The sequence below is a fragment of the Centroberyx gerrardi genome, chromosome 16, assembly GCF_048128805.1.
Source record: "Centroberyx gerrardi isolate f3 chromosome 16, fCenGer3.hap1.cur.20231027, whole genome shotgun sequence".
Classification (NCBI taxonomy): Eukaryota; Metazoa; Chordata; class Actinopteri; order Beryciformes; family Berycidae; genus Centroberyx; species Centroberyx gerrardi.
The window spans coordinates 19,953,887-19,981,703 of record NC_136012.1 but is presented as its reverse complement, the minus strand read 5'-3'; the positions used below and the strand labels follow the sequence as shown (position 1 = coordinate 19,981,703).

Here is a 27,817-nt window from a genome sequence, read left to right as displayed (position 1 = left end):
TGATTTGTTGTTTTCTGGAGAGAAGAGTGGTAATTCTCTTCCTCTGGGCTCTGTATGGATGCTGCACACAATGCTAAATATATACCCATAACAGAGCATTTCTAGACCAACCCATTAACCCAGGAAAAAATAAAGTGTTCCAGGCTTTGACAACTATACAAAACATTTTTTTTTTTACGGCTCATTCAACTTAATATCAATTTCACAATTTATAGTTTGCTGTGAAACACTAATACCACTTATTATTATTACAGTGTTATTACAATATTATTCATTATTTGTTAATGTTACTGTTTTTCATTCTTTTGCCGAAACATTGCATTTTATGCTGATGGAGTTTTCCCATGTCATATACATTTTCAGATGTTTTCTAGAAAGACAAAGTTTATACATTTTAACATTTAGGACTTGAGGGCTTTTAGTTTGAAGTTCGAGAGCAAAATTTGACCGGAAGTGTGTTTCGTTGTTGTAGCTAGGTTCAAGCTGCTGGAGAGGAAAGCCTTGGCTGTGATGCCGCTGGATGATGGCTGCTTTCGGGATCCTAAGTTACGAACACCGGCCCCTAAAGCGGCCCCGGCTTGGTCCTCCGGACGTTTATCCGCAAGATCCAAAGCAAAAAGAGGTCAGGTTTTGGAATGTGTAACCTAAAACGACAATAATATCTTTTTGGGGAAGGAATCTCCAAGCCAAGTTGCTATGCAAGCTAGCTAGCCTGTTTAGCAAGCCCTCCAGACGATTGGGGCCTAGCAATAACAATGAACAGCACCTAGTTGTCAGTTTGTTAGCCATCTCGCCAGCTTACTTCGAAAACAACCGGTTAGCTAGCAACCAGAGTTAGCTAGCTCATCGGCTGCTGAATGCTAGTTTGGTATAAGCTGCATCGTTTTGTGTTCGTGATGGAAAATAATATGCGTTGCCTCTTTGGTTCGCTCTGCCGTGCCTGGTAGTGCGTGACTAGTTAACGTTAGTTAGCTTGATGTTTTGATCCGGCGTACCTAGTTAACGTTAGCTAAACTGGCACAGCTAACCTACATGGGTTGCGAGCCATAATTTTAGCTAAACTACCTGTGTCGCAATTTTCACATGATCTCTATTCTAGCATTCTAATGTCATTTAACTGTAGCTTGGCCCAGTTGAGTATTACTGTTGGCCCCTGATCTATTATTAACTTCAGATAATCTGTTATTGAGTTGATGCGGTTGCCTAGCTTTGATGGAAAACTGACTGCAGCTGCATACCTGAAGGGCTTTTCTGTCAAAGTTGCTGTGCCATTATCAAAATGCACATTAACAGTGGGATAGCACATCACTCGGCTTTCTCAAACTACTTATTTTCACCTCTTTTATTCACCACCTCTTTTTTTTTATTTGGTTTGGAAACAGATTGGCTGGGTTTTATAGTTTAGCAATAAGAAATTCTCATGCATGTTTTAATATGCTATCCATATGTAATGAAAATCATTTTCATTTCAGGATGAATTGACTGCATTGAACGTGAAGCAAGGATTCAATAATCAACCCGCTGTGTCTGGTGACGAACATGGCAGTGCAAAAAATGTCAACTTCAACCCTTCAAAGGTAATTAGTCCCTTTTAAATCAGTTTCCTCTTAACACCATATGTTTTGCATTTTTGTATGAATGGTTTTGTTTGATTTGGCCATGATAGATGTTTCACCGCAATGTTTCCCTCAATGCTTCACAGATCAGTTCAAATTTCAGCAGCATCATCGCTGAGAAGCTGCGTTACAACACATTCCCAGACACAGGGAAGCGTAAGCCACAGGTCAACCAGAAGGATAACTTCTGGCTCGTCACGGCAAGGTCACAGAGCTCCATCAACAACTGGTTCACCGATTTAGCTGGGACTAAACCCCTAACACAGCTGGCAAAAAAGGTAAGACTGTGGAACAGCTCCTTCTTTACTCATGCAAATTCTCTTCACATTAGTCAAGCTGGCAGTATATTTATCGCACAAACAAAATTCACCTGGTTTGTACGAACAAAAGGACACGTTTGTGGAGAAAACGAAGCGCCGCATTGGCTTTGGCCTCCACAGTTTTCACAGGCTTGCTGGCCAAGCTAGAGGAATTCTTCGCTTGCGAGTCCCCAGTGTGTGATTGTCTACAGTTGGTCTAAAATATCACATAATTGGTTGTGTTACCTTGTGGGAAAGCGCTTCCATTTTTTCCCCCGGTTGATTGCCGTTGTTTACATCTCCATGCTAACATCTCGTCGTCAACTCTTAATGATTAATAAACCGTTTTGAGGCTAGGCTTGCTGAGGTTGTTAAGAGGACATCTGCACGTTTATGACCGATCAAGAAGGGATTGTAAAGACGGCGAGATTGTATAAAATTCCTGGGGAGAAGTCTCCAACAAGTTGTGGATGATCCCAAATTGTGCAAGACCACTTGGCAAAATGTATGTGCCGGTTTTGTGAAAGCCAAGAAGAGAATGAAGGGCAACAGTGGGGATGGAAGTGGTGATGAAACAGTCCCTAAATTGTACATAGTACTCTACCGGATGACTCCATTTGTTCAACATTGCAACATGGAGACAATTTTGAAGAGGTAAGTTAAGCTCTTTTTTTTCACCCAGTACTATAACCAAGTGGCGCTTGTGCATAGATCAGCTCTATTGCTTGTCTTGTTTAGGCCTGTGTAATATTGACCTAAACACATTGGCTGTAGATTGTTTGTCTGGTGAGTTATTATGCTCTCACACAACAAATCTCTTCTAACAAGTGCCAGTAAATGACTCTTGAATTTTGAATACAACAGGCTACATAAGGCTATATACTCAGGCTCGCTTTCTATTCTTAACTGTGTCAATCCTTTAACATTTACTTTTACATTGTAGTGTGTGTTTAGTATTTCTGTTTTGTTTCTGACTGCCATAACCAATTTCTTCTTCTCATTATACAGGGGGATGACACCGCTGAGCCTTTCTCAAAGCCAAATCTCAGATTCTTCATCTGCATCTACCATATCTGTTGACATCACGTTTCCACCTGTCTGTGCTGATGACTTTGTTAGCTCAGTTTTGCAAAGGCTCTTCTTCTCCATCTCCTTCTGCCAATTGGCCAGACCAGGGAAGAAAAAGAAAACACCAGGAAAATACAAAGGATTCTGACATAGTCTACATTTTTGCGGCCCCTGATAAGCGGAGAATAGAGTTAAAACCAGTAGATCTGTTTGATTGTTATGTGCAGCATATAGCTGGCTTCATGCGCATGCTGCCTCCAGAGCATTGCTGCAAGTTTAACATCCAAAAATGAATGTTTGAAACAGAGCAGGCAGTGTTGGCAAGCAAATCCACATCAAGCTAAAATGTGTGTGTTTTCCTGTAACCTACTTTGCAAAACAGGAATTTCTGGAGCTGGTGTTTACATTATTTTTGGACTTGTATGCATTAAGTTCACCTTTTTATTTTTTATTTTGCACATTTCAGCACTATTCCTATCTTATTTGTACACTAAATAGTCAACTGGTTGGAAAGGAGTGTTTTAAGAGTACCATGTTATACTGTTCTTGTCATGTTCATCAGAACGAATTCTGAATAAATTACTTTGAGTTAAATGTACTGTTTCTGTGTTTTTAACTGTTTACCATAACTTAATAAAAACACATTTCCCTGCAAATTACTTGCTAATTATGTTGCCACCTTCAGTCTCACTCTTCTTTACACATTTTCAGTCTCAGAGCATTAGTAATTTATAGTTTGTCATGATGAGAAACAAGGGTGTAATCTCCATTTCATTTATTTTGGTTCATGGTTTTTGTGCTGTTCTGAAAAATATTCTATGTGCACGTAATGTATGCATTGTTTCACTCATCACTGATGCTATTAAAATCTTTGTTACAGGTTCCAATCTTCAGCAAAAAGGAAGAGGTTTTTGGATACTTGGCCAAGTACTCAGTCCCCGTCATGCGTTCAGCATGGATGATCAAGATGACCTGTGCATATCATGCTGCCATTACAGAAACTAAAGTTAAAAAGAGACATGTGATTGATCCCTGTATAGGTAAGCAAACAACGTAATTATTAGCAGCCACTTTAAGGAAACCTTCATTGATTTGTTTTGAAGCCTGTTTCCTATTTTTTGTATGATGAACAAAAAAATGAATATGTTCACTGCCATGGGAAGCGATGCGATTGCTTTCACTAGAATGTGCAGCCATTCATCAGAGCACTCCGTGCCTTGAAAATGCATTTGTGTGTGTCTGTGTGTGTAGAGTGGACCCAGATCATCACTAAGTACCTGTGGGAGCAGCTCCAGAAGGTGGCTGAGTTTTACAGGCAGTCTTCCAGCCAAGGCTGCGGCTCGCCCCTGCCAGCCACCCCTGCTGAGGTGGAGACAGCCATGAAGCAGTGGGAATACAACGAGAAGCTAGCCATGTTCATGTTTCAGGTCAGTTCAGTCTCTAAAGTACACTTCTGGCTGCTTGACTCACTTGATTCCTGGTCCTCCGCTTTGCTTCTCATAAAAGTGCTGCTGTGCTGTTCTTGCCAGTGGGAGGAAGCTCATTTTTACATGTGTAATGCGAAACAAGTTCTGAAATGGAAATCACTGTATGTTAAAATCCTAGAATACCACAATTACAGTGGTCACTTTGTTGAAGACCAACATGATATAAAGATGTGATTGTGTATTGTTTGTGTGTTCAGGACGGCATGCTTGACAGACACGAGTTCCTGACATGGGTGCTGGAGTGCTTTGAGAAGGTCCGACCTGGGGAAGATGAACTTCTCAGACTGCTGCTGCCCCTTTTACTACAGGTAGGCTATATCCATCTATCCATCCACTAGGGATGGGACAGTATATCGAAATTCAATATATCACAGTACAAAAATGTGCCAATACATATCGTGGGGCAGAAAAATGAACTACTCTGCTGTAGTAATCACAAATGAGATGGCTTGCCCATCACAATTTCACAAGCTCTACCGTGAAATTACACTATTTGCACTTCATAATGACATTTTTAAATTGTTGTTGACATTCTAGCAAGACGATGCCATTGCTAGAAAGATTTGTGGCTCGGAAATAAACATAATACTGCACAAGTCATTGAACTTTTATTTATTTCGTATCGTGGTTCTATCGAATCCTGAACCCCAGCTCGTGTATAGAATCGTATCGTGAGATAAGCATATTGTCCCATCCCTACCATCCACTATCACTTCAGCATCTCTCTACCTGTCTCACATCGCTGCTCACACACTGATGTATCAGGTTTGGTGAATGTGCATGCTGTTTTTCAGCAATGTCCTGCTTAACATTCATTCAGCTGCACACAGTTATACATATTCATGTCTGGCTGCTGCCCTGCTCATAGTCTTTTACAGTTGACCACAGTTAACAACAGTTGAGCAGGTCAATTAGAGCAGTCCATCATTGTGTACCTAGCTGTGAAGCTAACTGGTTGTAATCTTGTCAATCTTGCCCGTCCCACAGTACTCAGGGGAGTTTGTGCAGTCGGCTTACTTGTCTCGGAGACTGGCTTACTTCTGCACACGCCGCCTCAACTTGCTGCTAAGCGACGGGAGCCTGGGCCCTGGCACAGGAGGGCACCCGGCCCACGGTATCTTGGCACAGCCGGGGAACGCCCTGCCCCCCACACCGACCTCCCAGCCCGCAGGAGGAAACCAGCCCCAGACACCGTTCACAGACTTCTACATCTGTCCCCAGCACAGGCCTCTGGTGTTTGGGCTCAGCTGCATGTTACAGGTATTACACACGCTGTAGAAAATGCTTTTTTAGATATTATTGAGATTCACTGACTGATATGTGGAATATCTCTTAAGTCAGAACTCTCCATGCTTTGATAAATGATCAGCTTTTGAAAATGTCAAGATAGAAGTAGAGTGTTTCGCTCATTAATTCTGACATTTCTTTCCCCTCTTATCTTTGTCATTGTTATTGCTGCTTCAGAGCATAGTGTTGTGCTGCCCCAGTGCTTTGGTGTGGCACTACTCTCTAACAGACAGCAGGAACAAGACCGGCTCCCCTCTGGACCTCCTGCCCATCGCCCCTTCCAACTTACCAATGCCAGGGGGCAACACTGCCTTTACACAGCAGGTACTGCTATCGGTGTTCATATAGTTTTCTTCTTAATTTATTCCAAGACTTCCTGTAAATGTGTGAGCACAGCCTAGAAAAGATCTTGGATGTTTTCTCATTTGTTGTTGGATGTTTCTTTAGTTTTTGTTTTCTTGCCAGATGATAAAAGTACCTTTTCACTTGTTCCTCCACTTCAGGTCCGTGCAAAGGTGCGAGAAATTGAGGAGCAAATCAAGGAGAGAGGGCAGGCTGTGGAGTTCAGGTGGTCGTTTGATAAGTGCCAGGAGACCACAGCTGGTAAGAAAACGAATCAAAAAAAACTTCATCTGCTGCAGACGCCCTCACAAGCTATCAAGTAACATTCTCAGCTCTTTGTGAACAGGTTTTTGTATGCATAATTGGATCGATGTTTGTATCTCTGAGACAATTGTTCTCTGTGATCTGTCCGCAGGATTCACTATCGGGAGGGTTCTCCACACCCTGGAGGTTTTAGACAACCACAGCTTTGAGAAGTCTGACTTCAGCAACTCACTGGACTCTCTCTACAACCGAATATTTGGCTCAGGCCAGAGTAAAGACGGCCATGAGGTAAGGGTTGATCAAAGTGGGTTCTCGCCCTTTCCCTCTAGTGTCTCTCATTTTATCATGCTTAAAAGGGCGAAAACTTTAAAGCTTTTAAATAAGATATGATATGGCCAAATGTTAAAAGTGAACAAGAGGCTTACAAAGGTCAAACACATACTGTCAGCACTGAAGATGACCTTTTTTTTGCCGGAACCAGACTGAATCGTTAGTGTGTTTTATTTTAATGTCTTAGCAACCTTTGACTGAAAAGTGGACCAAGAGAAAAACTTTCCTTACTGTAATACGTGGTAATTTAGATGCTAGCTCCTTTGCTGAATGCCACATGATGATTTCCTATTATCAAATTACAAAAGGTGGAGACACGCAGATTGTATTTTTAGCCATATTGTCTCATAACTCATGCTTGTGTCCAGATGTCACCAGATGATGATGCGGTGGTGACCCTGCTTTGTGAATGGGCAGTGTGCTGTAAGCGTTCTGGCAGACACAGGGCCATGGTGGTTGCCAAGCTACTGGAGAAGAGACAGGCTGAAATAGAGGCAGAGGTGAGAGACCCACCCCCCCTCCACACACACACACACACACACACACACACACACACACTAATGAAATCAGGCTCAGTGTATTGCATAGCACTTTAGTGTATATTTTACAAATCAACAGGTCAATGTGTGCATGAACTGAATCAGCAATTGAGTCAGAAGTACTTGAGTGTAAAACAAAATGATAGGCTACTGGACACAGATGGCTACCGCTGTCAGTGAGAGCCAGGAAATATTTCTTAAATACTAAAGCAAGCTATCCACATGTCTCTTCTAGCTGGTCCTGTTTTTTCCTACTTTGTGATTATTACATTCAGGCCCTTCGTGTATAGGCTTTATCTGAACCGTGACAAAGTAAAACATCTTTGATCCAATGATTTTCCTAACAAATACTAGTTTGAATCCATTATCTGGCCAAATTGCATCCATCGGACAGTTTCCAAAAAATCTGATCACCTAGAGAGAGACTTTGGGTTTTAGGTGAGGGCAGAATGACACCACTTCTGACCAGACATTGACCAGAAATGGCCTACATTCTTTAATAGCTTAGAAAACACAAATCATTGCGTGACAGTTGGTGAAGTCTCTGAACTGGAGGAAGGACAGGAAGCACACTGGAGATTTCCAGTCCTTTTCCATATTTTACTTTGGCAACAAACAAACTTCATATAGCTCAATATGCGTGCCACAGAATTACTAGAATTACTTTTCCCCCTCTTGGGGTTAAGTCCCAACAGTCTTTGTAACTGAATAGCCTTTTCAGGCAGTAGTGGAAAGTTCGACACAGCCAGGCCACCAGCCTACTGAAACACATCCACATATACGCGGTAGTTGCTTAGGCGTAGGTGCCTCTCATTGGCCGGCCGGGACAGCTGCTGGCTCTCTGCTCGTCCTGACCAACGCTCAACCCCCACATGCTGCCACACACTACTTTAGTTACTCTTTTTCTGAAGGAAAATTAGGAGTCAAAATTCCAGAGACTTGACTGTTTTTTCTTTTTGTACTGGCACAAATGTGGGGGGAAAATATTTAAAAGTGACCAAGTGGACACACTCTAGAGCGCTGTATTCTCTTGTGCTCACTCCCTCTCTGTCGCCTGCTCGCTCATTTTCCTTTCTACCACATGACCTATTGGCATGCATGAATTGCTCTGCCACTGCTGTGATGCTGCTAAAGACCCATTGTGCCCCTCAACATTGTGATAACGTTTGAAATATTCCCACTGCATGATTTATAAGGCTTTTTTGTCATCTTTTGTGACTTCTGCATTCTAGCTGTAAAATCAAATTAACATTTCAAATAATGGAAGGTTGTAAATCAGTGTTATACAGTTATCACTCAAAGCCTGTTTGCTTGCTCTAAGTGTTTCACACACTGTATTTGTGGGTATGTGTGGGTGTATATATACAGTATATATATATATGTGTGTGTGTATTTGTTTGCAGAGGTGTGGCGAGTCGGAGGTGGTGGATGAGAAGGGCTCTGTGTCATCCGGCTCCCTCTCAGCAGCCACACTACCAGTCTTTCAGGATGTTCTGCTACAGTTTCTAGACACTCAGGCCCCTATACTGAGTGAGTCTCTTTCTTTACATTTACTGGGGCTCCGTTTCTCTTGTATCACTTATGTGATTCTCAAAAGTGTCAAACTTTTCTTGAGCTTATATTGAAGTTAAGCTAAATCCTCCCTCTGCCTGGCTGTTATTTCTTTACCCAGTACTTCTTTATTGTACATGAATTTGCCAGGAACACTGGAATATTTTCTTCAGATGTTCTATTGGACACTGTTGTACTAACCCTTGTACTTCCCGTTGGTTGCTTGTAATGTTGTCAATTTAGGAAATAACGCTTATTGTACAGTACCTGTTACAAGGTGCTCTGGTTGACAGAAGTAGCTAAATGTAGGCGAGACAAACTTGTAATTGTTCGCTCCACCAAATTGAAATATAAGGATGACGGACGGCAGATGTGCAGATTAGATATCAGGGCAGATGGATTTAGACACAAGGTTATTAAATCCCTTTGTTCCCTCTGTAGCCGAGCCAGGGAACGAGAGCGAAAGAGTGGAGTTCTCCAACCTCGTGCTACTCTTTTGTGAGCTCATCCGCCATGACGTCTTTTCCCACAACATCTACATGTGCACACTCATTTCCCGCGGCGACCTGGCCTCCGACTCCCACCTGCCCCGCCCGCGCTCCCCCAGCGACGAGCCCTCCGATGAGTCAGAGCGCAAGGAGCAGGACGCAGGCAGCAGTGTCAAGATGGAGGCATGTTGGAGGCATCTGTTACTGTTTTTGTAGATTATGATGAGTCATATGTGGAAATATACAATGTTTCAAACAACTGTGAAAACGCACGCCAGTGTTGGTGAGGTGCTGGCCAAGGACAGCAGAGGAATTATTTATTAGTTAAAGACCACGGTACTCTGATGATTTCTTGTTGAAATGTTGGTTTTTAACGAAGAAATAAGATACTTCCTTTATCAGAGCAGGAGTGTGCAGCAACTCTTCATTTTTAAGAAATGTACAATGTAACCGCTTGGTTTAAAAAGGTAATATGATATAATATATGTAATATTGTTTGTTCAACAGGATACCGGCCTGTCGGAGTCAATGGAGATCGATCACAATTCCAGTGCTAATTTCGACGAGGTAGACACACTATTTATCTTCTTTTCTTTTTTTTTGTCTTTCATGATGCACACACAAATATTGTGTGGAGTCAAGAGGTATCTTTAATGAGCAGCACTTCCATAAGTACTCTCCAACAGTATGCAGCACTACTTTCTTGAAAATTCCTGCATTGTTCTTGTGCCGTTGCCCTCAGTCATTTTAGCCACCTGTTGCCTTGCAGATGTTCTCTCCCCCAATGCACTGTGAGTCCAAGGGGAGCCCCTCTCCTGAGAAGCCAGCCCCAGAGCAGGACAGCAAGGCCGCTTGTAAAGACAAGGGCATGGACCCTGCCTTCCCACAAGTGTATGAGCAACCCCGCCACATTCAGTATGCCACTCACTTCCCTATCCCTCAGGTAAGCACGCTCACAGCTTAGCATTTAAAAAGGAATTCCACCACAATTCACTTTCAGGTTGTTACCTGCAAGAGTAGACCTGTTCCTAGAATTTACCATGTTCTTGCTTATTTTATGAGTTCAAATCAAAAGGGAATGCAATCCAGGTGTCCTACACATGTGTTGAAAGTCTGGAAAAGTCTAAAAGATTAATTAGGTCATTGGCAAGTCTGGAAAAGTTTGCTATTTGGACAAAAAGTCTGGAAAAGAATGAAAGATTGTTCAGTCTTCATACATATATAGCGTATGACTAATACACTATAAAAAGACACATAATATCTTTGTGCAGAATAATCTTCAGTTTTAGAGTGAGATTGCCTATAGTCTGGAGTTTTAAAATACAATACATCCATGGCATTCCCATGACAAATTGCATTATTTGAGATGGCTGAAAGCAAATTTCAATAATGCACTCCTACCAGTATTAAACATCTCCCATTTCTTTTGTTTTGTTGTTAATATTGATTTGTTCTCTTGATGTTTGGATTCTTTTTCCAACCCTCACAGACGATGCAGTTAGATGTCTTTTGCGTTGCTCTTGAGAACTCGGAACTCAAAACACATTTGGGAAAATTATTGTAGGATAATCTAGTCCATTTTGTTGGATTTCCCCCTGAAGCCTAGCAAAGTCAGATCTGTTTTTTATTTTTGTTTGTGTAGCTTTACTCTGTGAACAGTGCCTAGTTTGTCGGATACATCCAGTTTATGAGGATGGCCTCCTTATCTTTTCCTAGGAGGAGAGTGCCAGCCACGAGTGCAACCAGCGCTTAGTGGTCCTCTATGGCGTAGGAAAGCAGAGAGACGAAGCACGACACGCCATCAAGAAAATTACCAAAGACATCTTGAAGGTGCTCAACCGCAAAAGCACAGCAGAGACAGGTAATCATGTTCCTCCGTTCTATCACCTTTTGACTGATGGCTTAACATCCTACATTTGCCATTTACTTCTGTTTTGCATTATCTTAACTACAGGCTTGCAGTTTGTCTGGCAGCCAACTGCCATTTTAGAATAAATTATACTTTAACTTTTATTTCAGCTACTTTTCATTTTTAGGGATGACTGGTTTTTGTGGAGAATGGAGCCTTTGAAATGGCTTTGAGTGAAGCCTTGATGTGTCCCCAAATGGATTGACTGTGGTTATTTTCCGACATCTCTTTGCAGAATAATCTTTATATATCATACACAAGAGATAATGTTTTGCCAGAGAGCAGTTTGGAAAGCAGAAGCTTTGTCATGCTGGCATGTGTGAAACATTGTTCAGATGCAAGCCGACTACTTGCTTTCCCACTGTGGCTATTCCAGCTGTTATCTGATCCTCATAATAACTCTCCTAAGTTCAATAGTCATTAATAGTCCTCATTTATTTCCCCCTTTACTTCTTTTGCCCTTCTTTAGAGAACAAGCTTCTTTTCCTTTCTTTATCGACCCTAGGGGGTTGCATCACTCAATATTCATTGCACCCAATTTCTATGCTAATAGCTGTCATCTATTCACAGCCATTTTATCTCGGATGCATGTGACCTTATTAAGGTGAACTAAGGTGATAAGTTATAACTTAAGTTATAATTACATAGATTGAAGTGGTTTTGTGTCACCTTAGCACATTCCTGTGAGCTCATGACCTTCAAGTCTCAATTGTGTTTCACCTAAATGGAAAGTACTGTTTCCCTTTCCTTTCAGTGCCTTTATAGCAGTGTCCTTTGCACTGAAGCTTCAAATCGAAGGAGCCTGGAAAAAAGATAACAGACCATTGGCTTAACTCGATTTCACGGCTGGCCTGTTCAGCAGACTGGAAAAAAACCCCTGACCAGTTATGAGATGTTGCTCCCTCTCTTTATCTTGCCCTCTCTATTCCCACATACGTAGGAGGAGAGGAAGGACAGAAGAGGAAGAGGAGTAAGCCTGAGGCCTTTCCCACTGCAGAGGATATCTTCTCCAAATTCCAGCACCTCTCCCACTTTGACCAGCACCAGGTCACCTCTCAGGTTAGACCACACAACCTGAGGCTTAAATGTCCTATTTCTCATTTCAGAGCATGTAGGAATCAGTTGATTGTTTGGGGACTGGCCATAGGGTTTATTAATGGAAATACTTTAGCACCCTAGAAGCAGCTACCTCCCAGGGTGACTCATTTGAATCTAAATGGAATTTCAACGCAAATTGATTGCTGCTCTGCAGTGTTTGAATACTATTTGAATGGATAATGCACTCAAGTGGCAGTACCTTGTAAAATACAGTAGAGCCTTATTTATCTAGATTTCTCTGTAATGGAGGTTGTTCAGGAGAATGAAATAGCGCTTAACTGAAATACACTCAAATATTGGCCCATAGCTTATTTGAAATATGAAACGTGCATTCACTTTGCATTTCAAAGCTCTGTGCAATTTCATTTTCAGTTGAAATGCTTTTAATTAAATATAGCTGCAAGTAGTGAGTCCAGGGTTCAAGGCTATGTGGGACTGTTAAAGATTTAAGACTCTAAACAGGACAAGAGCTATGTGAGAGTGTTCAGGAATTTGAGTCTAGTTTCACTGATAGGAACATCTATCCAATGACATTGTGGTGGTGCTTGCATCTGTCTTCATATTAACATTACTGTGAAAGGCTAAACATTGAAAGCGCTGATATTCACTGTGCTTTTGATTAATTTGTAGAAATTTGATAACCAGACTGTCATGGTAGTAAATATGTATATATGGTTTTTAATATGCCACACCCACTTGTAAGTTCATTGGTTAATGGAAGCCATTTTGTTTACTCAATAAGGCTGGTTAATGGAACAGTTGTCTATCTTGGTGTAGGAATGGTGTGTACAAGTTTGGTGTTGATGGGTCAAAATTGAAAAAGCCTTGGGAAAATAACTTAAACAAAAAATTGAAATGGTGAAAATCATTGCCCATTCTGATGATTGATGGCATAGATTTACAGAAGAAAAAAAGAGGGGTATGTGGACCCAGTTTCCTGACTGAAGGACAAAATTTGAATACCCCAAAATCTGTAAATGGTGCGGAAGATACGGCCTTTAAAATGACCTTTTGATTGTAATGCCTCCATCTGTCCAGTTTGTCCCCCTCTAACAAGAAAATTCCAGTGGCTGGCAAGCTGAATATTCTGGCATTGCTGCATGTTTCTGCTCATTATAAATGTAGACCGGCTGTGTTGGAGCTCTGCTGCTTGGCAGCATGATGTTCTGTTGCAGCCCATACACAAAAGAGGTGTTTGTAGAGTCATAACCAAGACCAAAAATCATTGCTATTTTATTATGATATTATTGATGTCTGATATTTTGTGTGTGCAGGTGTCCAGGAATGTGCTGGAACAGATCACCAGCTTTGCCTTAGGGATGTCCTATCACCTGCCCCTTGTCCAGCACATACAGTTCATCTTTGACCTCATGGAGTACTCCCTCAATATTAGTGGCCTCATAGACTTTGCTATTCAGGTATGATCTTTACCACAGTTGCCATTTAATGTGGGCATCTCATCAATATTTTTTTCTAGAATCCCATTCCATGATTAATCTGTCTATTTTGCAGTCCTGACTTTCTTTCTCTCGCTGTTATGGCACTAGATTTTTCCCAATCAGCCTTTCAAATCAGATTTTTATTTATTGTTTTTGAAAGATGCATTGTGTTTTGCAGCTGCTGAATGAGTTGAGCCTGGTGGAAGCCGAGCTGCTGCTGAAGTCGTCCAGCCTGGTCGGCAGCTACACCACCGGCCTGTGTCTGTGTATTGTTGCAGTGCTGAGGAGGTACCACTCCTGCCTCATCCTCAATCCTGAGCAGACGGCACAGGTTTTTGATGGGTATGTCATTTAGAAACCTCTAATATTTTATGTAATACATGCAAAAATTATTAGCTAATTAGTACCTTGCGTCACCGTTCCCCCACTGAATCCTGCCCACTCTCCTTTACTCTGTTTACTCTCACAAAATCCCTTCTCTCTCTCCTTAACTCCTATGACCTCCACCAAGGAGATTGTGTTTTTGCTCCTGTTAGTTTGTTTGTCTGTCTGTCAGCTGGATATCTCAAAAACTTGTGAACAAGTTTCCATGAAATGTGGTGGACAGATAGGCCTTGGGCCAAGGAACAATTGCTTAGATTTTGGTGGTGATCCAGATCTGGGATTTCCACCATTAGACGATTATCGTTTCATAGCCGTAACTATTAAACTAATGGAGATAGAGAGTTGATTCCAAATTTTATGGGGATATTTGCTTAGTCAAGAAAGCAATTTCACTTAAAATGTAAGTGACAGGAATGATGTGTTTGGGTGTAATTGTAAGTTGGAGAATTGTTGAGCGTTGGTGGAGGATCGTGCTCTCAGAGCCTTTCAGTTTTCTTGTTTTTCCCAGTTCTTTTCTCTTAAATGCTGATCCCTGTAGTCACAGGAATGTTGTCGGGGCACTATGGCCCTGACCCTTGTACTCCCTACGAGTGTTTTTTTGTTATGCGGGTGATCTAGGAATTTAAGCTTCTTCTACTGTTGCACTCATTGAAAGTCGTTCTGGATGAAAGCATCAGCGAAATGTCGTATCTAAAGATATCTTATATAAAGCTTCTAATTTAAATATGCTTAATAAAATATTTAAATGATGGTTATACATTAAAAAACCCTATCTAGATAGCTGAGTAAGGAGGGAATTGTTGTTGTTGAATCCTGACTGTGTGTAAACGTGTTCTCAGGTTGCGTATCGTGGTGAAATCGGGCGTGAACCCGGCAGACTGTTCCTCCGCAGAACGCTGTATCCTGGCCTACCTGTACGACCTCTACACCTCCTGCAGTCACCTCAAGAGCAAGTTTGGAGAGATCTTCAGGTAGAAAAAATTGAAAATCAATGCTTCACTATGCCATGACAAAATCACATGGAAAAGCACATTAATAGCTGCAGTAGAATCTTCTTTATCCAAATCTTTTTTGGGAGGAAGGAATGTGTAGAATAATGATATTATTACTGTATTGAAATACCAAATCTAACATATTTAAAATATACATTGGACATTCATACACATTCATAACATTTGAATACAGATGTTTTTGCTGTAAAAGTGCTTTTACTTGCATATATTAAGTAGAAAAATCCAACAATTATGCGCTCAATGAAATTTCATTTTGCACATTATACCAGATCTACCTAAGCAGGTTTTGTTGCCTATTATGCCTGGTGTGAGGTTTGAATAAACAAGGTATGCAGTTCATGGTCTTTCCCTTTCGTGTATCAGGATCACGTCCCCTTGTCCTCACATACTGAGCTCTGAGAAATGCTCCCTTTCCCCTTTTGCGTTCTCTCTCAGTGAGTTCTGCTCCAAAGTGAAGAACTCCATCTACTGCAACATCGATCCGTCAGACTCCAACATGCTGTGGGATCCTGTGTTCATGATGGAGGCCATCGCCAACCCTTCGGCCCACAACTTCAACCACTCCATGGTGGGCAAGATCCTTAACGACAGCGCGGCCAACCGCTACAGCTTTGTCTGCAACGTGCTCATGGACGTGTGCGTGGACCACCGAGACCCTGAGAGGTGTGTTAGTTTTGTTATATCTGTGTCGGTCAATTGTGTTTCTTTCTTTCCTCTCCATCAAAAGGCACCATCAATTTATGGCTCAGAGTACTACCATTTTGTGCTCTTTTTTAGACTATTGTCTCATGTGATTAAATGTGTGTTTTCAGGGTGAACGACATCGGGATCCTGTGTGCAGAGTTGACAGCCTACTGTCGTTCCCTGAGTGCTGAGTGGCTCGGCATCCTCAAGGCCCTCTGCTGCTCCTCCAACAATGGCAACTGTGGCTTCAATGACTTGCTGTGTAATGTAGATGTAAGTGCTTTTACATTCTTTATCTAGCACTTCTCTTTTGCACATACAGTAATATTTATTACATCTTCTCTCTAAGCACTGTGGCATTGATTTTTATGCCTCCGTGCCGGCGACAGCCGTGGCCGGAGGCATTATTTTTTCGGGTTGTCCGTCCGTACGTACGTACGTCCGTCCACTTGGACTCAAGGATGAACTGATTCGATTTTGGTGGTCAAAGGTCAAGGTCACTGTGACCTCACGTCCGTCCCATTCTCATGAACGCGATATCTCAGGAACGCCTGGAGGGAATTTAATTACATCTGGCACAAACGTCCACTTGGACTCAAGGATGAACTGATTAGAATTTGGTGGTCAAAGGTCAAGGTCGCTGTGACCTCACAAAAGACGTTTTTGGCCATAACTCAAGAATTCATACGCTAATTATGACGAGATTTCACACAAATGTCTAATAGGATAAAATGATGAAGTGATGACATTTTATATCCAAAAGTTCAAAGGTCAACTTCACTGTGACATCATAATGTTTTGCTTACAACTGTAGCTGAGAAAACGATCTTGCGTTATTCTACAAAAACGGTGGAAGTGCTGTCACTTACTTTTGCAGACACCAAAATCCTCTAAGTTGACCTAATAATCACATTAATTATATATGTTCAATAAATAAAGACTGTCCTTCAATGATAAAACAAAGTTTATTGGCGGAGGCATACAACCGCGAGGCGGTTATTTCTAGTTACTATTGGTCGCTTGTGTGGGTTGAAGGATTTAAGCTATTCTGCTGTTGCACTCATTGTTTGTCACTCTGGATAACAATATCAGCCAAATGTGTTTACTCTCACCTACCTGCCTGCCAAAGCTCCATCTTTTGTGAATTCTGATATTCAGTCATTATCTCATTTGTGGACTTAGTGTTCTTGTCTCACAGTAATAAATCCTAAAATTGATCTCTGTGCACTGCTATCCCTTAGGTGAGTGATTTGTCCTTCCATGATTCCCTGGCAACCTTCGTAGCCATTCTCATTGCTAGACAGTGCCTACTCCTAGAGGACCTAGTTCGCTGTGTGGCCATCCCCTCCCTCCTCAACGCTGGTAAGTGTTCACTCTCTCAAGCATCCTGCAACCTAATCTGCAAATTATGCAGATTAATGAAGCCATTTCAAAATGAAGAACAGTTCTCACATTGCCATCCTCGTACAGTGCTGTGACTGACTTGCCCCTTTAAACCTCTCCAGTAACGCCCTCATTTGAGTTGTTTCTCGCTGTGATATGGCTGTACCATGGTTTTCCACGCCAGCCCCCTTCAAAGCATCTATATATAATCTCACAGCCCTAGGCTTGTTATAAATGAGTTAGCAGTATATTGCAGCTTGTCTCGTAGGTCTTTGAAGGAATACCAAGCTGTATAATGCATTACTTCTATCAGAGAGGGGAGGAGAGGGGAGTAAACAGAGCACATTTGATCTGGGTCCATGAAGCCTGTGTGTGCTTTGTGCACTGGCCAGAGAAGTGCCTCTCTCTCCCCACTGTTAATCTGTTTCTCCCAGCTTGGAGACAAAGCCCCATTCAGCCATGCTGTTTGGTTGAGTTTGGCTCGTTTTATTACGCTACTACACATGCCAAATGCCAACAGCACTCTTATGTGGCAAATGCTTTGTTCTCATTCCCTCTTTCACATCAGCTCTATGAAAATGCCACTTCATTCTGGCTGTCTAGAAGTCTATCTAGGACAAGGTTTAAATTTAGATGTCACTTTGATGTTGTAGATTGTGTAGCTTGTGCAAAAAAATGTGAAGCTCAGTTGTGTGATCTGAGGACACTCAACTTTGACCGTTGTATATGTATCCAAACTCACTTCCAGCCTGCAGTGAGCAGGACTCTGAGCCAGGAGCCAGACTCACCTGCAGGATTCTGTTGCACCTTTTCAAGACGCCCCAGCGCAACCCTGTCCCCCAAGACGGCGCTAAATCAGGTAGCATACACAAACCTTCCTATACATGTCCATGTATCTCTTGTCTAATTGGCAGATTTGTCACTTTTTGTCTTATACTGATGATATGGTATGATTTTGTGCAGATAAATCCTCAGTTGGTATCCGGTCATCGTGTGATCGCCATCTTCTTGCTGCCTCTCAAAACAGCATAGTCGTGGGAGCAGTATTTGCTGTCCTCAAGGCTGTCTTTATGCTTGGTAAGCCTTTTTGCAGTGCTATCATATCAATGAGCTCAAGATGAGAGCTGGATCGAACTCTGCTCTGCCTGGTATGAATGTTCAGTCCTTAAATCATGTCACTCCCTGTCTGGAGTATTATTTAATCCCTTGTTTTAAACACGGAATGTATACACATCTGATTTTTATAATGTGATAAGGTGACGGCCCAAAGGATATTCCCCTGTATGAACCTCGGTGTCAGTTGCCTCCTACATGAGATGGATGCAGATTAGCATACCGTAAAATACTCCATCATGTCGAGGACAGAAATGACTGTCTTCCCTCTCTCCATGTTATTTTAGGTGATGCGGAGCTAAGGGGCTCAGGACTGTCGCACCCTGCTGGCCTCGATGACATATCTGGGGGGCGCACTGTCTCCATAGAAACAGCCAGCTTGGATGTATATGCAAAGTATGTGCTGAAGAGCATCTGCCAGCAGGTGAGGCTATAATGTGAAATGAGGTGAATGAGATGAAAGAAGAAATTAAATGTAAAGTTGTCCACCATCACAGCCACCATTATAGGATTTGACTTTGTTTGTTAGTGTGAAATGGAAAAGGTTGAAAATGAAGGTGGTGAGCTAACTGTTAGAGTCCGACAGAAATTGCTTTCTACTGCTTAGAGATATGCTTGCATGCTACCTTTCCATGTTAAGTATTATTAACATGGTTGTCTTCTCTGTCAGGAGCTTGCATGGGAATGCACACAGGAACAACCTTCACTCTTCCTTTTTTACTCACTTTCCTATGTCAGAAAAGCAGGATTGCTTTTCTGACATACTTGTGGATGCAGCCAAAGATGCAAAAGAAGTGTGAATGAGATCATTTTCAGCGGCAGATGCCGCTTATGTCACACAGACACCAAGGCCAGTAGGAGAGTTGCCAGTAGCCCAGATGGCTGGACGTGGCCTCGGGTCTCAAGAGACTTCAAAAACATTTTCTCCTTAGAATGTGTTGCTGTGGCATGTGCTGTTATTCCTGAGAGAGGAAAAGTGACCCCTTGCCCTGTTTTCATCACCGCCCGGCTTTGGTTAAGCTTGTTTTGCATGACTCATGAGTTTCCATGATACTTGGGCTTAAGCTTCAGTATCACTGGAGCCCTGTTACTTCAAACAAGATTCCGTAACTCAATCCCTCACGTTAGGAACTGTCATTTCCCGACTACTTTCACATTTCCCCCTCTGCTACTTTTGCCTTTTCCTTGTTCCCTTCTCACCCCAACTGTGTTCCCCTCCATCTGTGCTACAGGAATGGGTCGGAGAGCGCTGTCTTAAGTCTCTGTCTGAGGACAGCAGTGCCCTCCAGGACCCGGTACTGGTCAACATTCAGGCCCAGCGGCTTCTACAGCTCATTTGCTATCCACACCGCCAGCTGGACAGTGATGATGGCGACAACCCCCAGAGGCAGCGCATCAAACGCATACTACAGGTCCAGAATACTCACAAACTCACATGGTGTTTAAATGGAGCCTGAGAAGTACAAAGTACTTTTTTGTCCGTTTGAGCTTGAGAAGAATCTTTTCCTTTGGCTTACTGAAGAATTTGTGGCTCAAACAGATGAAACAGGTGGATTTAAGAAGTGGTTAAGCCATAGCCATTTGTGATCATACTTGTTTTGAAACATTTTGATCAGTACATACCTTCTGTTATGGAGATTTCTTTATTGGACCGGGACTGTGAAGTATTGCTGCCCTCTGCTGGTTGAAGCAGGGGTATAGGACATGTATTACCAGTCCCATCAAATGTGCATGGTGACAACTGTCTTTTGGATAATACACACAAGGAATGAATGTATGTGACTAACAGTAATCCTGTCCCTGTTGTAGAACATGGACCAATGGACGATGAGACAGTCGTCCCTGGAGCTGCAGCTGATGATCAAGCAGAGCACCAACAATGTAAGTTACATCACTACTTGTTTTTCAGAGCATCTAACAATATTTTTTGGCGTAAGACATTTTTAGATCTGTAATTTTACGGTATTATGGACTGCATCAACACAGCTTTGAATGCGTTTGAATGAATCTGATCATCCCTTGATTACCCCTTATGTCTTTTCCAATAGGAGCTCTACTCTCTGCTAGAGAACATAGCCAAGGCCACCATCGAGGTGTTCCAGAAATCAGCTGAGATGAACTCCAGTAACCCCTCAGGGAATGGAGCAACGGTCCCAGGCGGCTCTGCATCCAACAACAACAACAACAACACCGCCAGCAAGATGAAACCTATTTTGAGGTGTGTGTCTTTGTATCTCTCCTTAGCGCTCATGTTACTTCTTTTCCCTGCACTTGTCCCTTACATTGATTGTCATAGCAACATATTCAAACATTTTATTCTCACATATTCTCACACATTCTGCGCTCATCTGCATATTGTCAGGTTATTATGGCTCCAACCCTTGCACTCCTTACTGTTGGTTAGGTGTAATTTTGGTGATCTTGAAACTTATTCTACTGTTGCATTCTGTTGTCGCATTCATTGTAAGTTGCTTTGGATAAGAACATCAGCTAAATGCCTAAAATATAAACTGTAAAATTTCATTTAAGATATTTTAAGGGCCAAATGCTAAACACTTACACCCTTTTATCAACATAAAATTTACAATCCTTGCCTGTTTGGTTTGCTGTCACTGCAGTTGAGACTTAACATTTCTGTTTTTGCGGTGTGCCCCAGCTCATCAGAGCGGTCGGGTGTGTGGCTGGTGGCTCCACTGATAGCCAAGCTGCCCACCTCAGTACAGGGCCATGTACTGAAGGCAGCAGGGGAGGAGCTGGAGAAGGGACAGCACTTGGGCTCTTCCTCACGCAAGGAGAGAGACAGGCAGAAACAGAAAAGGTAAGTGGCAAGCCCATACCTCTTCCATGCTAGAACAGATCATATTTTATTTACACTTTATTTAACCGGGTCGTTCCATCAAGATAATCCATTTATAGAAGCTACAGAAAACAAAAATCAACCTTCCAGCCTACTGAGCGTGATCTGTTTTTTCATCAATTCTATTTGTTCTCCCCCAGTATGTCTCTGCTGAGCCAGCAGCCATTCCTGTCTCTGGTGCTGACCTGTCTGAAGGGCCAGGATGAACAGAGGGAGGGCCTGCTCACCTCGCTCTACAGCCAAGTGCAGCAGATTGTCACCAACTGGAGAGAAGACCAATACCAGGATGACTGCAAGGCGAAGCAGATGATGCATGAGGCTCTGAAACTACGACTGAATCTTGTAAGAGCCTCTTGATCGCCATGATCACCTTCAAGTGCCCCTGACTACAGAAACTCCACTTATAATAATAGATTTATTGACTAACCATTTAAATTGACAAATTTGCTAAATTGTAGATACACCCAGTAATGCATATTGACCTTTAGATCTACCATCTGTCAAAGAGAACTAGTGTTTATTGATGAATATTGTTCTGAGGCCGGAAATGTTATTAATTTCAGAAAGTAGCCAGTGTATCTATATTTCCAAAAAAAAATAATTTTTAAACTGACTTGTTTGACTAAAAATTTCTAACAACTGAATGGCTGACATCGAATAAGACAGCCCTTGTAATGACAACCCTTCCTCTTATTACTCATCTACTAATGCCAGTTATATATTCGATTGGATCAGACATGTTCTGAGGATTGACAGTGTTTTTTTGCCTCTGCTAACAAGGTGGGTGGGATGTTTGACACGGTGCAGCGCAGCACCCAGCAGACCACTGAGTGGGCGGTACTACTCCTCGACATCATCAGCAGCGGCACAGTGGACATGCAGTCCAATAAGTAAGTGTCAGTTCAAGGGAAAAATCCATTCTAAAGTGCAGTCTGCATTAGTCGCAGTAACCTTGGACAGTTTCTAATCGTCACAGTCAACAGGTATCAATCACACGATCAGCCTCTTTGATTAATGTTTGTGTCTTTCCAACAGTGAGCTATTCACCACAGTCCTGGACATGCTGAGTGTGCTGATTAATGGCACACTGGCTGCTGACATGTCCAGCATCTCTCAGGGCAGCATGGAAGAGAATAAGAGGGCCTACATGAACCTGGTCAAGAAGCTCAGGGTAAGAACAGTACATGTAGATGTGCTCCTAATTTTAGACATTTTTTTATTTTTATTTTCTGCCTCAATGAAATCGGTAAGAAATGAGTTCAAATTAGCAAGGTTGTAGCATCATCTGGAAAATACACAGTCAGAATGAAATGACACAAGCAACCAGTTGTGTGTTCCAGTTAGAACCTCACCTGCCAAAATTGTCTGTGAAAATGTGTAAAATTTATGTTGAGGCATAAAAATATGAGAAAAATAGTCACAGTCAAGTGCCGTTTTTGCTTCACAGAAAGAGCTCGGCGACCGGCAGTCAGAAAGTTTGGAGAAAGTTCGCCAGCTACTGCCACTGCCCAAGCAGACCCGAGATGTCATAACCTGTGAACCCCAGGGCTCACTAATAGACACCAAGGGTAACAAGATCGCTGGCTTTGAGAAGGAGGTAAGGACTTTCTCACATGGTCATGTTCCATGACGTCTACATGTTGTAAGGCTATACTTGTTTCAGTGCGAAAAAGTGCGTACTTGCTCCACAAACTTTGGATAAATTACAGTTAAAAAAAAAAAAAACAACACATGCTGATTTCACAGTTTAAACATAGCCTTTAATATAAAACCATGTCTCTGTTCCACCAGGGCCTTCAAGTTTCAACCAAACAGAAGATCTCTCCCTGGGATGTGTTTGAGGGTCTGAAACACTCTGCCCCTCTCTCCTGGGGCTGGTTTGGCACGGTGCGTGTGGACCGCAAGGTCACCAAATTTGAGGAACAGCAGCGCTTCCTGCTTTATCACACCCACCTGAAGCCCAAACCTCGTAGCTATTACCTGGAGCCCCTCCCCCTGCCCCCGGAAGAGGAGGAGCCCCCGACGCCCGTTTCCCAGGAACCAGAAAAGAAGATGGTGGAGGCAGTTAAGCCAGAGAAGAATGTGCCCACTGTGCCGACTGATTCAAACAAGAAGAAATCCAACAAGAAGAAGAAAACTCCCTCTACCAAGACTGAGGTCAGTTATTTGGTCCACATCTGATGATTTCGGATTAGTATGATTTGACTGACTGGCATTCTCTATGCACTTTATTTCCTGATTAGAAATTGCTACTATCAGATCAGAAGAAAGCAATGAAATATTTTGTTTTTCCTGTTCTTACTAGGACTATGTGAACCGTACACCAAGCGGCGTGCCCTATGGGACAGGTATGCCACCTGAGCTGATCATGGGACAGCAGAACCACCCATATGGCAGGATAAGCTACGGCCAGCAGCCCATAGGCATATACGCACAGAACCAGCCTCTACCTCCAGGTCAGTTTCCACAATATCTTTTTCATCATCATCATCACCGTCATCACTAGCAGTATGACATACGAGTCCAGGAATCATTAAGACTTGGAATCAAGAGTTTCCCCGTTTGGTTGGGGAAAAAAATATCTTCAATGAACTAACAGATTTGGATTGTGTTTTACATCTTTTCCCTTTCCACAGGAGGTCCAGGTTTAGATCCTCCATATAGACCGGCCCGGAACCCCCAAATGAACAAAATGATGCCCACACGGCCCAGCTACCCGGCCATGATGCCCGGCATGCAGGGCAACATGCCCGGCATGATGGGACTGGACAAGCAATACCCAATGGGTTACAAGCCCCAGCCTAGCATACCACAAGGCCAGATACTGCGCCAGCAGCTACAGGTCAGACTGGTGAGTCAGTCTGCACTGAGTAGACTTGACCAGAAGGGGTAGCTAGTGAGCTGGATCAGAGCTTGACTCAGGATAGTGGCGAGTCTGTTTGATGCCTAGTTTTTGGTTTTGAGTGTCTAAGATAAGCATGAGATGACTGTTGTAAGTAATGTACTTGTCTAGAAAAAGTGTCATCTTTACCTTCCCGTGGAGGACAGTGACTCACTGCTTTACTGACTTCTTCTTGTTTTCAGAATCAGAGCATGCTGGGGCAGCAGATGAGACAAATGGCACCCAACCAACCATATACTTCCATGCAGCCATCTCAGGTAAGAGGTCTTTTTTTATTTGTATGTTTTTTTGAAGTCTTAGAAAATGCATGTGTTATCTGACACCTCTCTTTAAGTCCAGACTCAAGAACTCCTTTTTTCAGCACAGCCTACAAAGCTACCTTAACTCTCTGCTGCAGTCTGTCACTTCTCCTTTGGACTGCCCAGGATTGCCCAGTACTCTCATATCCACTCACACACATGCGGATGGGCACGAACACACACACAAGCTCTGGCTCTTGTTTTTGTGTCTTGTTTTTAATTTCCTTGTTAAAATGGCTCAATGAGTAAACTACACTCAGGCACTATCACTATATCAATGATGGTTTCCTCCTCTGTCTCAGTTTGTCTTATCAGCATCCTCTCTCTGTTTCTTCAGAACATATCTCAGGGCTATACCCACACACACACGCACATGGGGATGCAGCAGCATCCGTCCCAAGGTGGTGGTATAGTTCCTTCCTCCTATGGGAACCAAAACTTTCAGGCCGCCCATCCTGGAACCAACCCGGCCGTGGTGGACCCTCTGAGGCAAATGCAGCCGAGGCCCAGTGGCTACGTCCACCAGCAGGCCCCAGGCTACGCACACAATATGCAGAACACACAGAGGTATGCAAGGCTGCTGCTTTGTCATGCTTTTTTTTTTTTTATAATAATGCTGAAGGTTAGTATTGCATTTGAATATGTTGTTACTCAGTAGCACTTTGAAAGTATAATATAATGCTCCTGTAGCACCAAGCTCAAGTGTCTCGTAAATTTTGCTTCATTCCAGTTTATGCTGTGGAGTTTTTGTGCTTGATTTCATATTAATCACATTGCTGCCCCTCTGTGTCTCCCTATCTGTCTTCAACTCCTATAAACATTAGGTTTGCCCACCAGCCCATCCAGCAGAATCCTATCATGCATGGTGGTCTTGGCCACATGGGAGGCCAGGGGGTTCACCCGGGCATGAGGCCCAATCAGATGCTGGCAGAACAGCAGCAGCAGCAGCAGCAGCAACAACAAGCACAGCAACAGCAGCAGTACCTCAGACAACAAGCACTCAGAGTATGTCATTTTACCACTCTCGCTATCCATTTATCCGATTCCTTGCTATTACTTCAGTTTCATCAGTAACTGACTGTTTAGATGCACTGATAGTTTTAATAGTTTTAGTTTTCATTTGCGCCTTTTAATCAAAATAACATTTATTATACTGTATGTTATTTATATAGTGCTCATCTAAAAGCAGAGTTTACAAAGTGGCATAAACAGAAGGAATTCTGAAATTCATAAAAAAGTTAGGCAAGATTTTAATGTAAAAATACATCTGTCTCGGGCTAAATCATAAAGTGGGGTTACAATAGACAAGAGTGTCCCATGCCCCATAATTTGACCCCATAGATTTGCTCTGTTTGCCCAAATGAAATTCTGTTGTTGAGTTTGGACACTTCTCTGACCACAGGTAACAAATTTAAAGTTATGAGCGAAATACAAAATGTCTTCTGAACAGCAGTGAGTGCCCCATCCAGAGAAATCTGGACTCACCAACATATTTTGCCTCTCGTCCCTTCTTTGGTATAAATTGATCACAGACTGGCAGAGTTGCTACACATGAGTGTGCTGTGTGTAGTTTACTGACACATTAGATTACTGGGTATTGGAAGTTGTATCTTGCTGCAATTTCGAGCAGCCAATGTGCAAAGTTGCCTAGTGTAGCTTTAAAATAAGTAATGAAAAAAGTCATTTAACAAAATAATAAATTAAGACAAATAAACAACATTACAAGTGGTCAGAATCAAAATCGTTACATAAAAGTAAGTCTCTAAAAGTGTCTTAAGTGATTTAAAAGATGATACTGAATTAGTGAGGCTAGGTTCCTCAGGCAGGCCGTTCCACAGTGTAGGATCCCTGCGCTTTAAACATAATCAGTAAAATATTAAAAATTCCTAAGTCTTCACCTTCAGATATTCACCTTCATCTCTTCCCTATGTACGCCCAACAGCAGCAGCAGGCCCAACAACAAGTTCAACAGCAGCAGCAGCAGCAGCAACAGCAGCAGCAGGTCCAGCCACAGCAGGTCACACCCCAACAACAGGTTCAGCAGCAGCAGCAGCAGCAGCAGCAGCAGCAGCAGGTAGCAGCGGCGCAGCCACCAGCCCAGGCACAGAACCAGGCCCTGGGCATGCAGCCACTGCCCCCGCAGCAACCTATGGTAGGTCCCGTCCGGTGGAGCATCGGCATTATCATATTGTCAAAAGTTTCATATGACAATATGCGATATAGCACAAGGCAAGAACTCAGTGTACGTGAGGAAAGAGTGAACCAATAATATGAGTTGAATATATGGTTGATTTTTACATTTTTTTCATGTCAATGTGTTATTGAAGTACTAATTAATGTAGGCTATCTATTAAACACCTGTAAAGTTAATAACGACTTGTGTGTCTTGATTTCAGTTCCCACGACAAGGTATGCAGCAGACTCAGCAGCAGCAGCAGACTGCAGCTCTGGTCAGGCAGCTCCAACAGCAACTTTCAAGTAAGACGACAAACTTGTCATGTTTTCATTTGTGTGTATATGTGTGTGTACAGTTGTCACTGTATATTGATGAACAACAGATTCTATATTGACACATGATCCTTGATTTTTTCCCTTTTTCAGATACACAACCAGGACAGAGCACCAATTCATATTACTGATACTGCTTGTTTATAGTAGTGTGCGGAGAATAGAGACCCTCAGTGTGTGGGAGTGTCCCCAATCTGTAGATTGGCAGGTGAATGTGTCCAATGCCGTGCAGGCCCTGTTTGTAGAGGTTTAGGCTGTTAGGAGGGACGACTGTTCAAGGCACAAAGGGCGACCAAATGGGCGAACCAAACCCCAACTTGACCACCGAGGCAACATGTTCAGAAAATATCTCTTCAGTCATGTAATTACGGAATATCCGAGGAGGGATTGTGCTGTGAAATAAACAGATCATGGAGAATAATGGAAGTTTATGTAAAAAAGTACCAGAAATTATAAGAATAATGCAATTTTTTATTTTATTTCAATTTGTACAATTTTTTCAGTTTCGTGTATTTCTCATTAAAAAATCATGTCAGTTTTTATGTCTTGTATTTGTGTTGGTTGCCTGTATATTATCTTTTAAAACTTTCAATGAAACCCTCCATGGAAAAAGGGCAATCAAATGAATTTACAGCTTTGTTATGGGTTGCATTGCATAACGCTGTCACATGAAAACTCCCTAACTTCAGTTTTAATCGCAGGGTTAAAGTTCATTATCTCATTTAAATGCAAAGTTTACACAGTCCTTTGTGTGCTGAGTAAGTTTCATAGTCCTAACCCAGACACAAGTTTGTGGCCACTTTCATATCTGATCCCATAAGTATCCAATTCAGCCTGTGTAGATAGCAATGACAACACTTTAACTTAATCTAGATGTGCATGTAAATCCCACAGTCTATTTTTCAGAGACACTGGGATCTCCCCTTAGCTAAATACAAGTTATTCATCTAACAACAG

The 27,817-nt window shown here is 42.4% G+C and overlaps 1 protein-coding gene across 2 annotated transcripts; it reads left to right on the top strand.

Annotated features, from left to right (window-relative positions):
- Positions 1 to 490: 490 nt before the first annotated feature.
- med12 (mediator complex subunit 12) lies at positions 491 to 27,402 on the top strand. Of its 2 annotated transcripts, none has more exons than XM_078289121.1 (43): positions 491 to 622; positions 1,473 to 1,577; positions 1,703 to 1,894; positions 3,864 to 4,023; positions 4,235 to 4,410; positions 4,668 to 4,778; positions 5,458 to 5,730; positions 5,935 to 6,081; positions 6,261 to 6,360; positions 6,515 to 6,651; positions 7,062 to 7,193; positions 8,636 to 8,762; positions 9,225 to 9,454; positions 9,779 to 9,838; positions 10,041 to 10,214; positions 10,988 to 11,132; positions 12,121 to 12,239; positions 13,553 to 13,696; positions 13,896 to 14,059; positions 14,941 to 15,072; positions 15,550 to 15,777; positions 15,927 to 16,071; positions 17,040 to 17,160; positions 17,930 to 18,040; positions 18,145 to 18,258; positions 18,582 to 18,718; positions 19,527 to 19,706; positions 20,104 to 20,175; positions 20,343 to 20,512; positions 20,951 to 21,112; positions 21,292 to 21,493; positions 21,932 to 22,041; positions 22,187 to 22,322; positions 22,599 to 22,748; positions 22,943 to 23,308; positions 23,457 to 23,607; positions 23,788 to 23,993; positions 24,236 to 24,310; positions 24,690 to 24,919; positions 25,177 to 25,357; positions 26,295 to 26,504; positions 26,749 to 26,830; positions 26,954 to 27,402. In XM_078289121.1, exons 1-43 carry the CDS (start codon positions 521 to 523, stop codon positions 26,989 to 26,991), a joined length of 6,507 nt encoding a protein of 2,168 aa, XP_078145247.1. In that variant the 5' UTR covers positions 491 to 520; the 3' UTR covers positions 26,992 to 27,402. The 2 variants fall into 2 exon arrangements, with proteins under 2 accessions (XP_078145247.1, XP_078145246.1); XM_078289120.1 differs by having other exon boundaries at positions 23,788 to 24,002.
- Positions 27,403 to 27,817: the final 415 nt, after the last annotated feature.

Coding starts and splice junctions, on each gene's coding strand:
- med12 (XM_078289120.1), top strand. CDS start 521: ATGATGGCTGCTTTCGGGATCCTAAGTTACGAACACCGGCCCCTAAAG. Junction 12,240..13,552: donor AGCACCAGGTCACCTCTCAG/GTTAGACCACAC, acceptor TTGTGTGTGCAG/GTGTCCAGGAATGTGCTGGA. Junction 21,113..21,291: donor GACAGGCAGAAACAGAAAAG/GTAAGTGGCAAG, acceptor GTTCTCCCCCAG/TATGTCTCTGCTGAGCCAGC.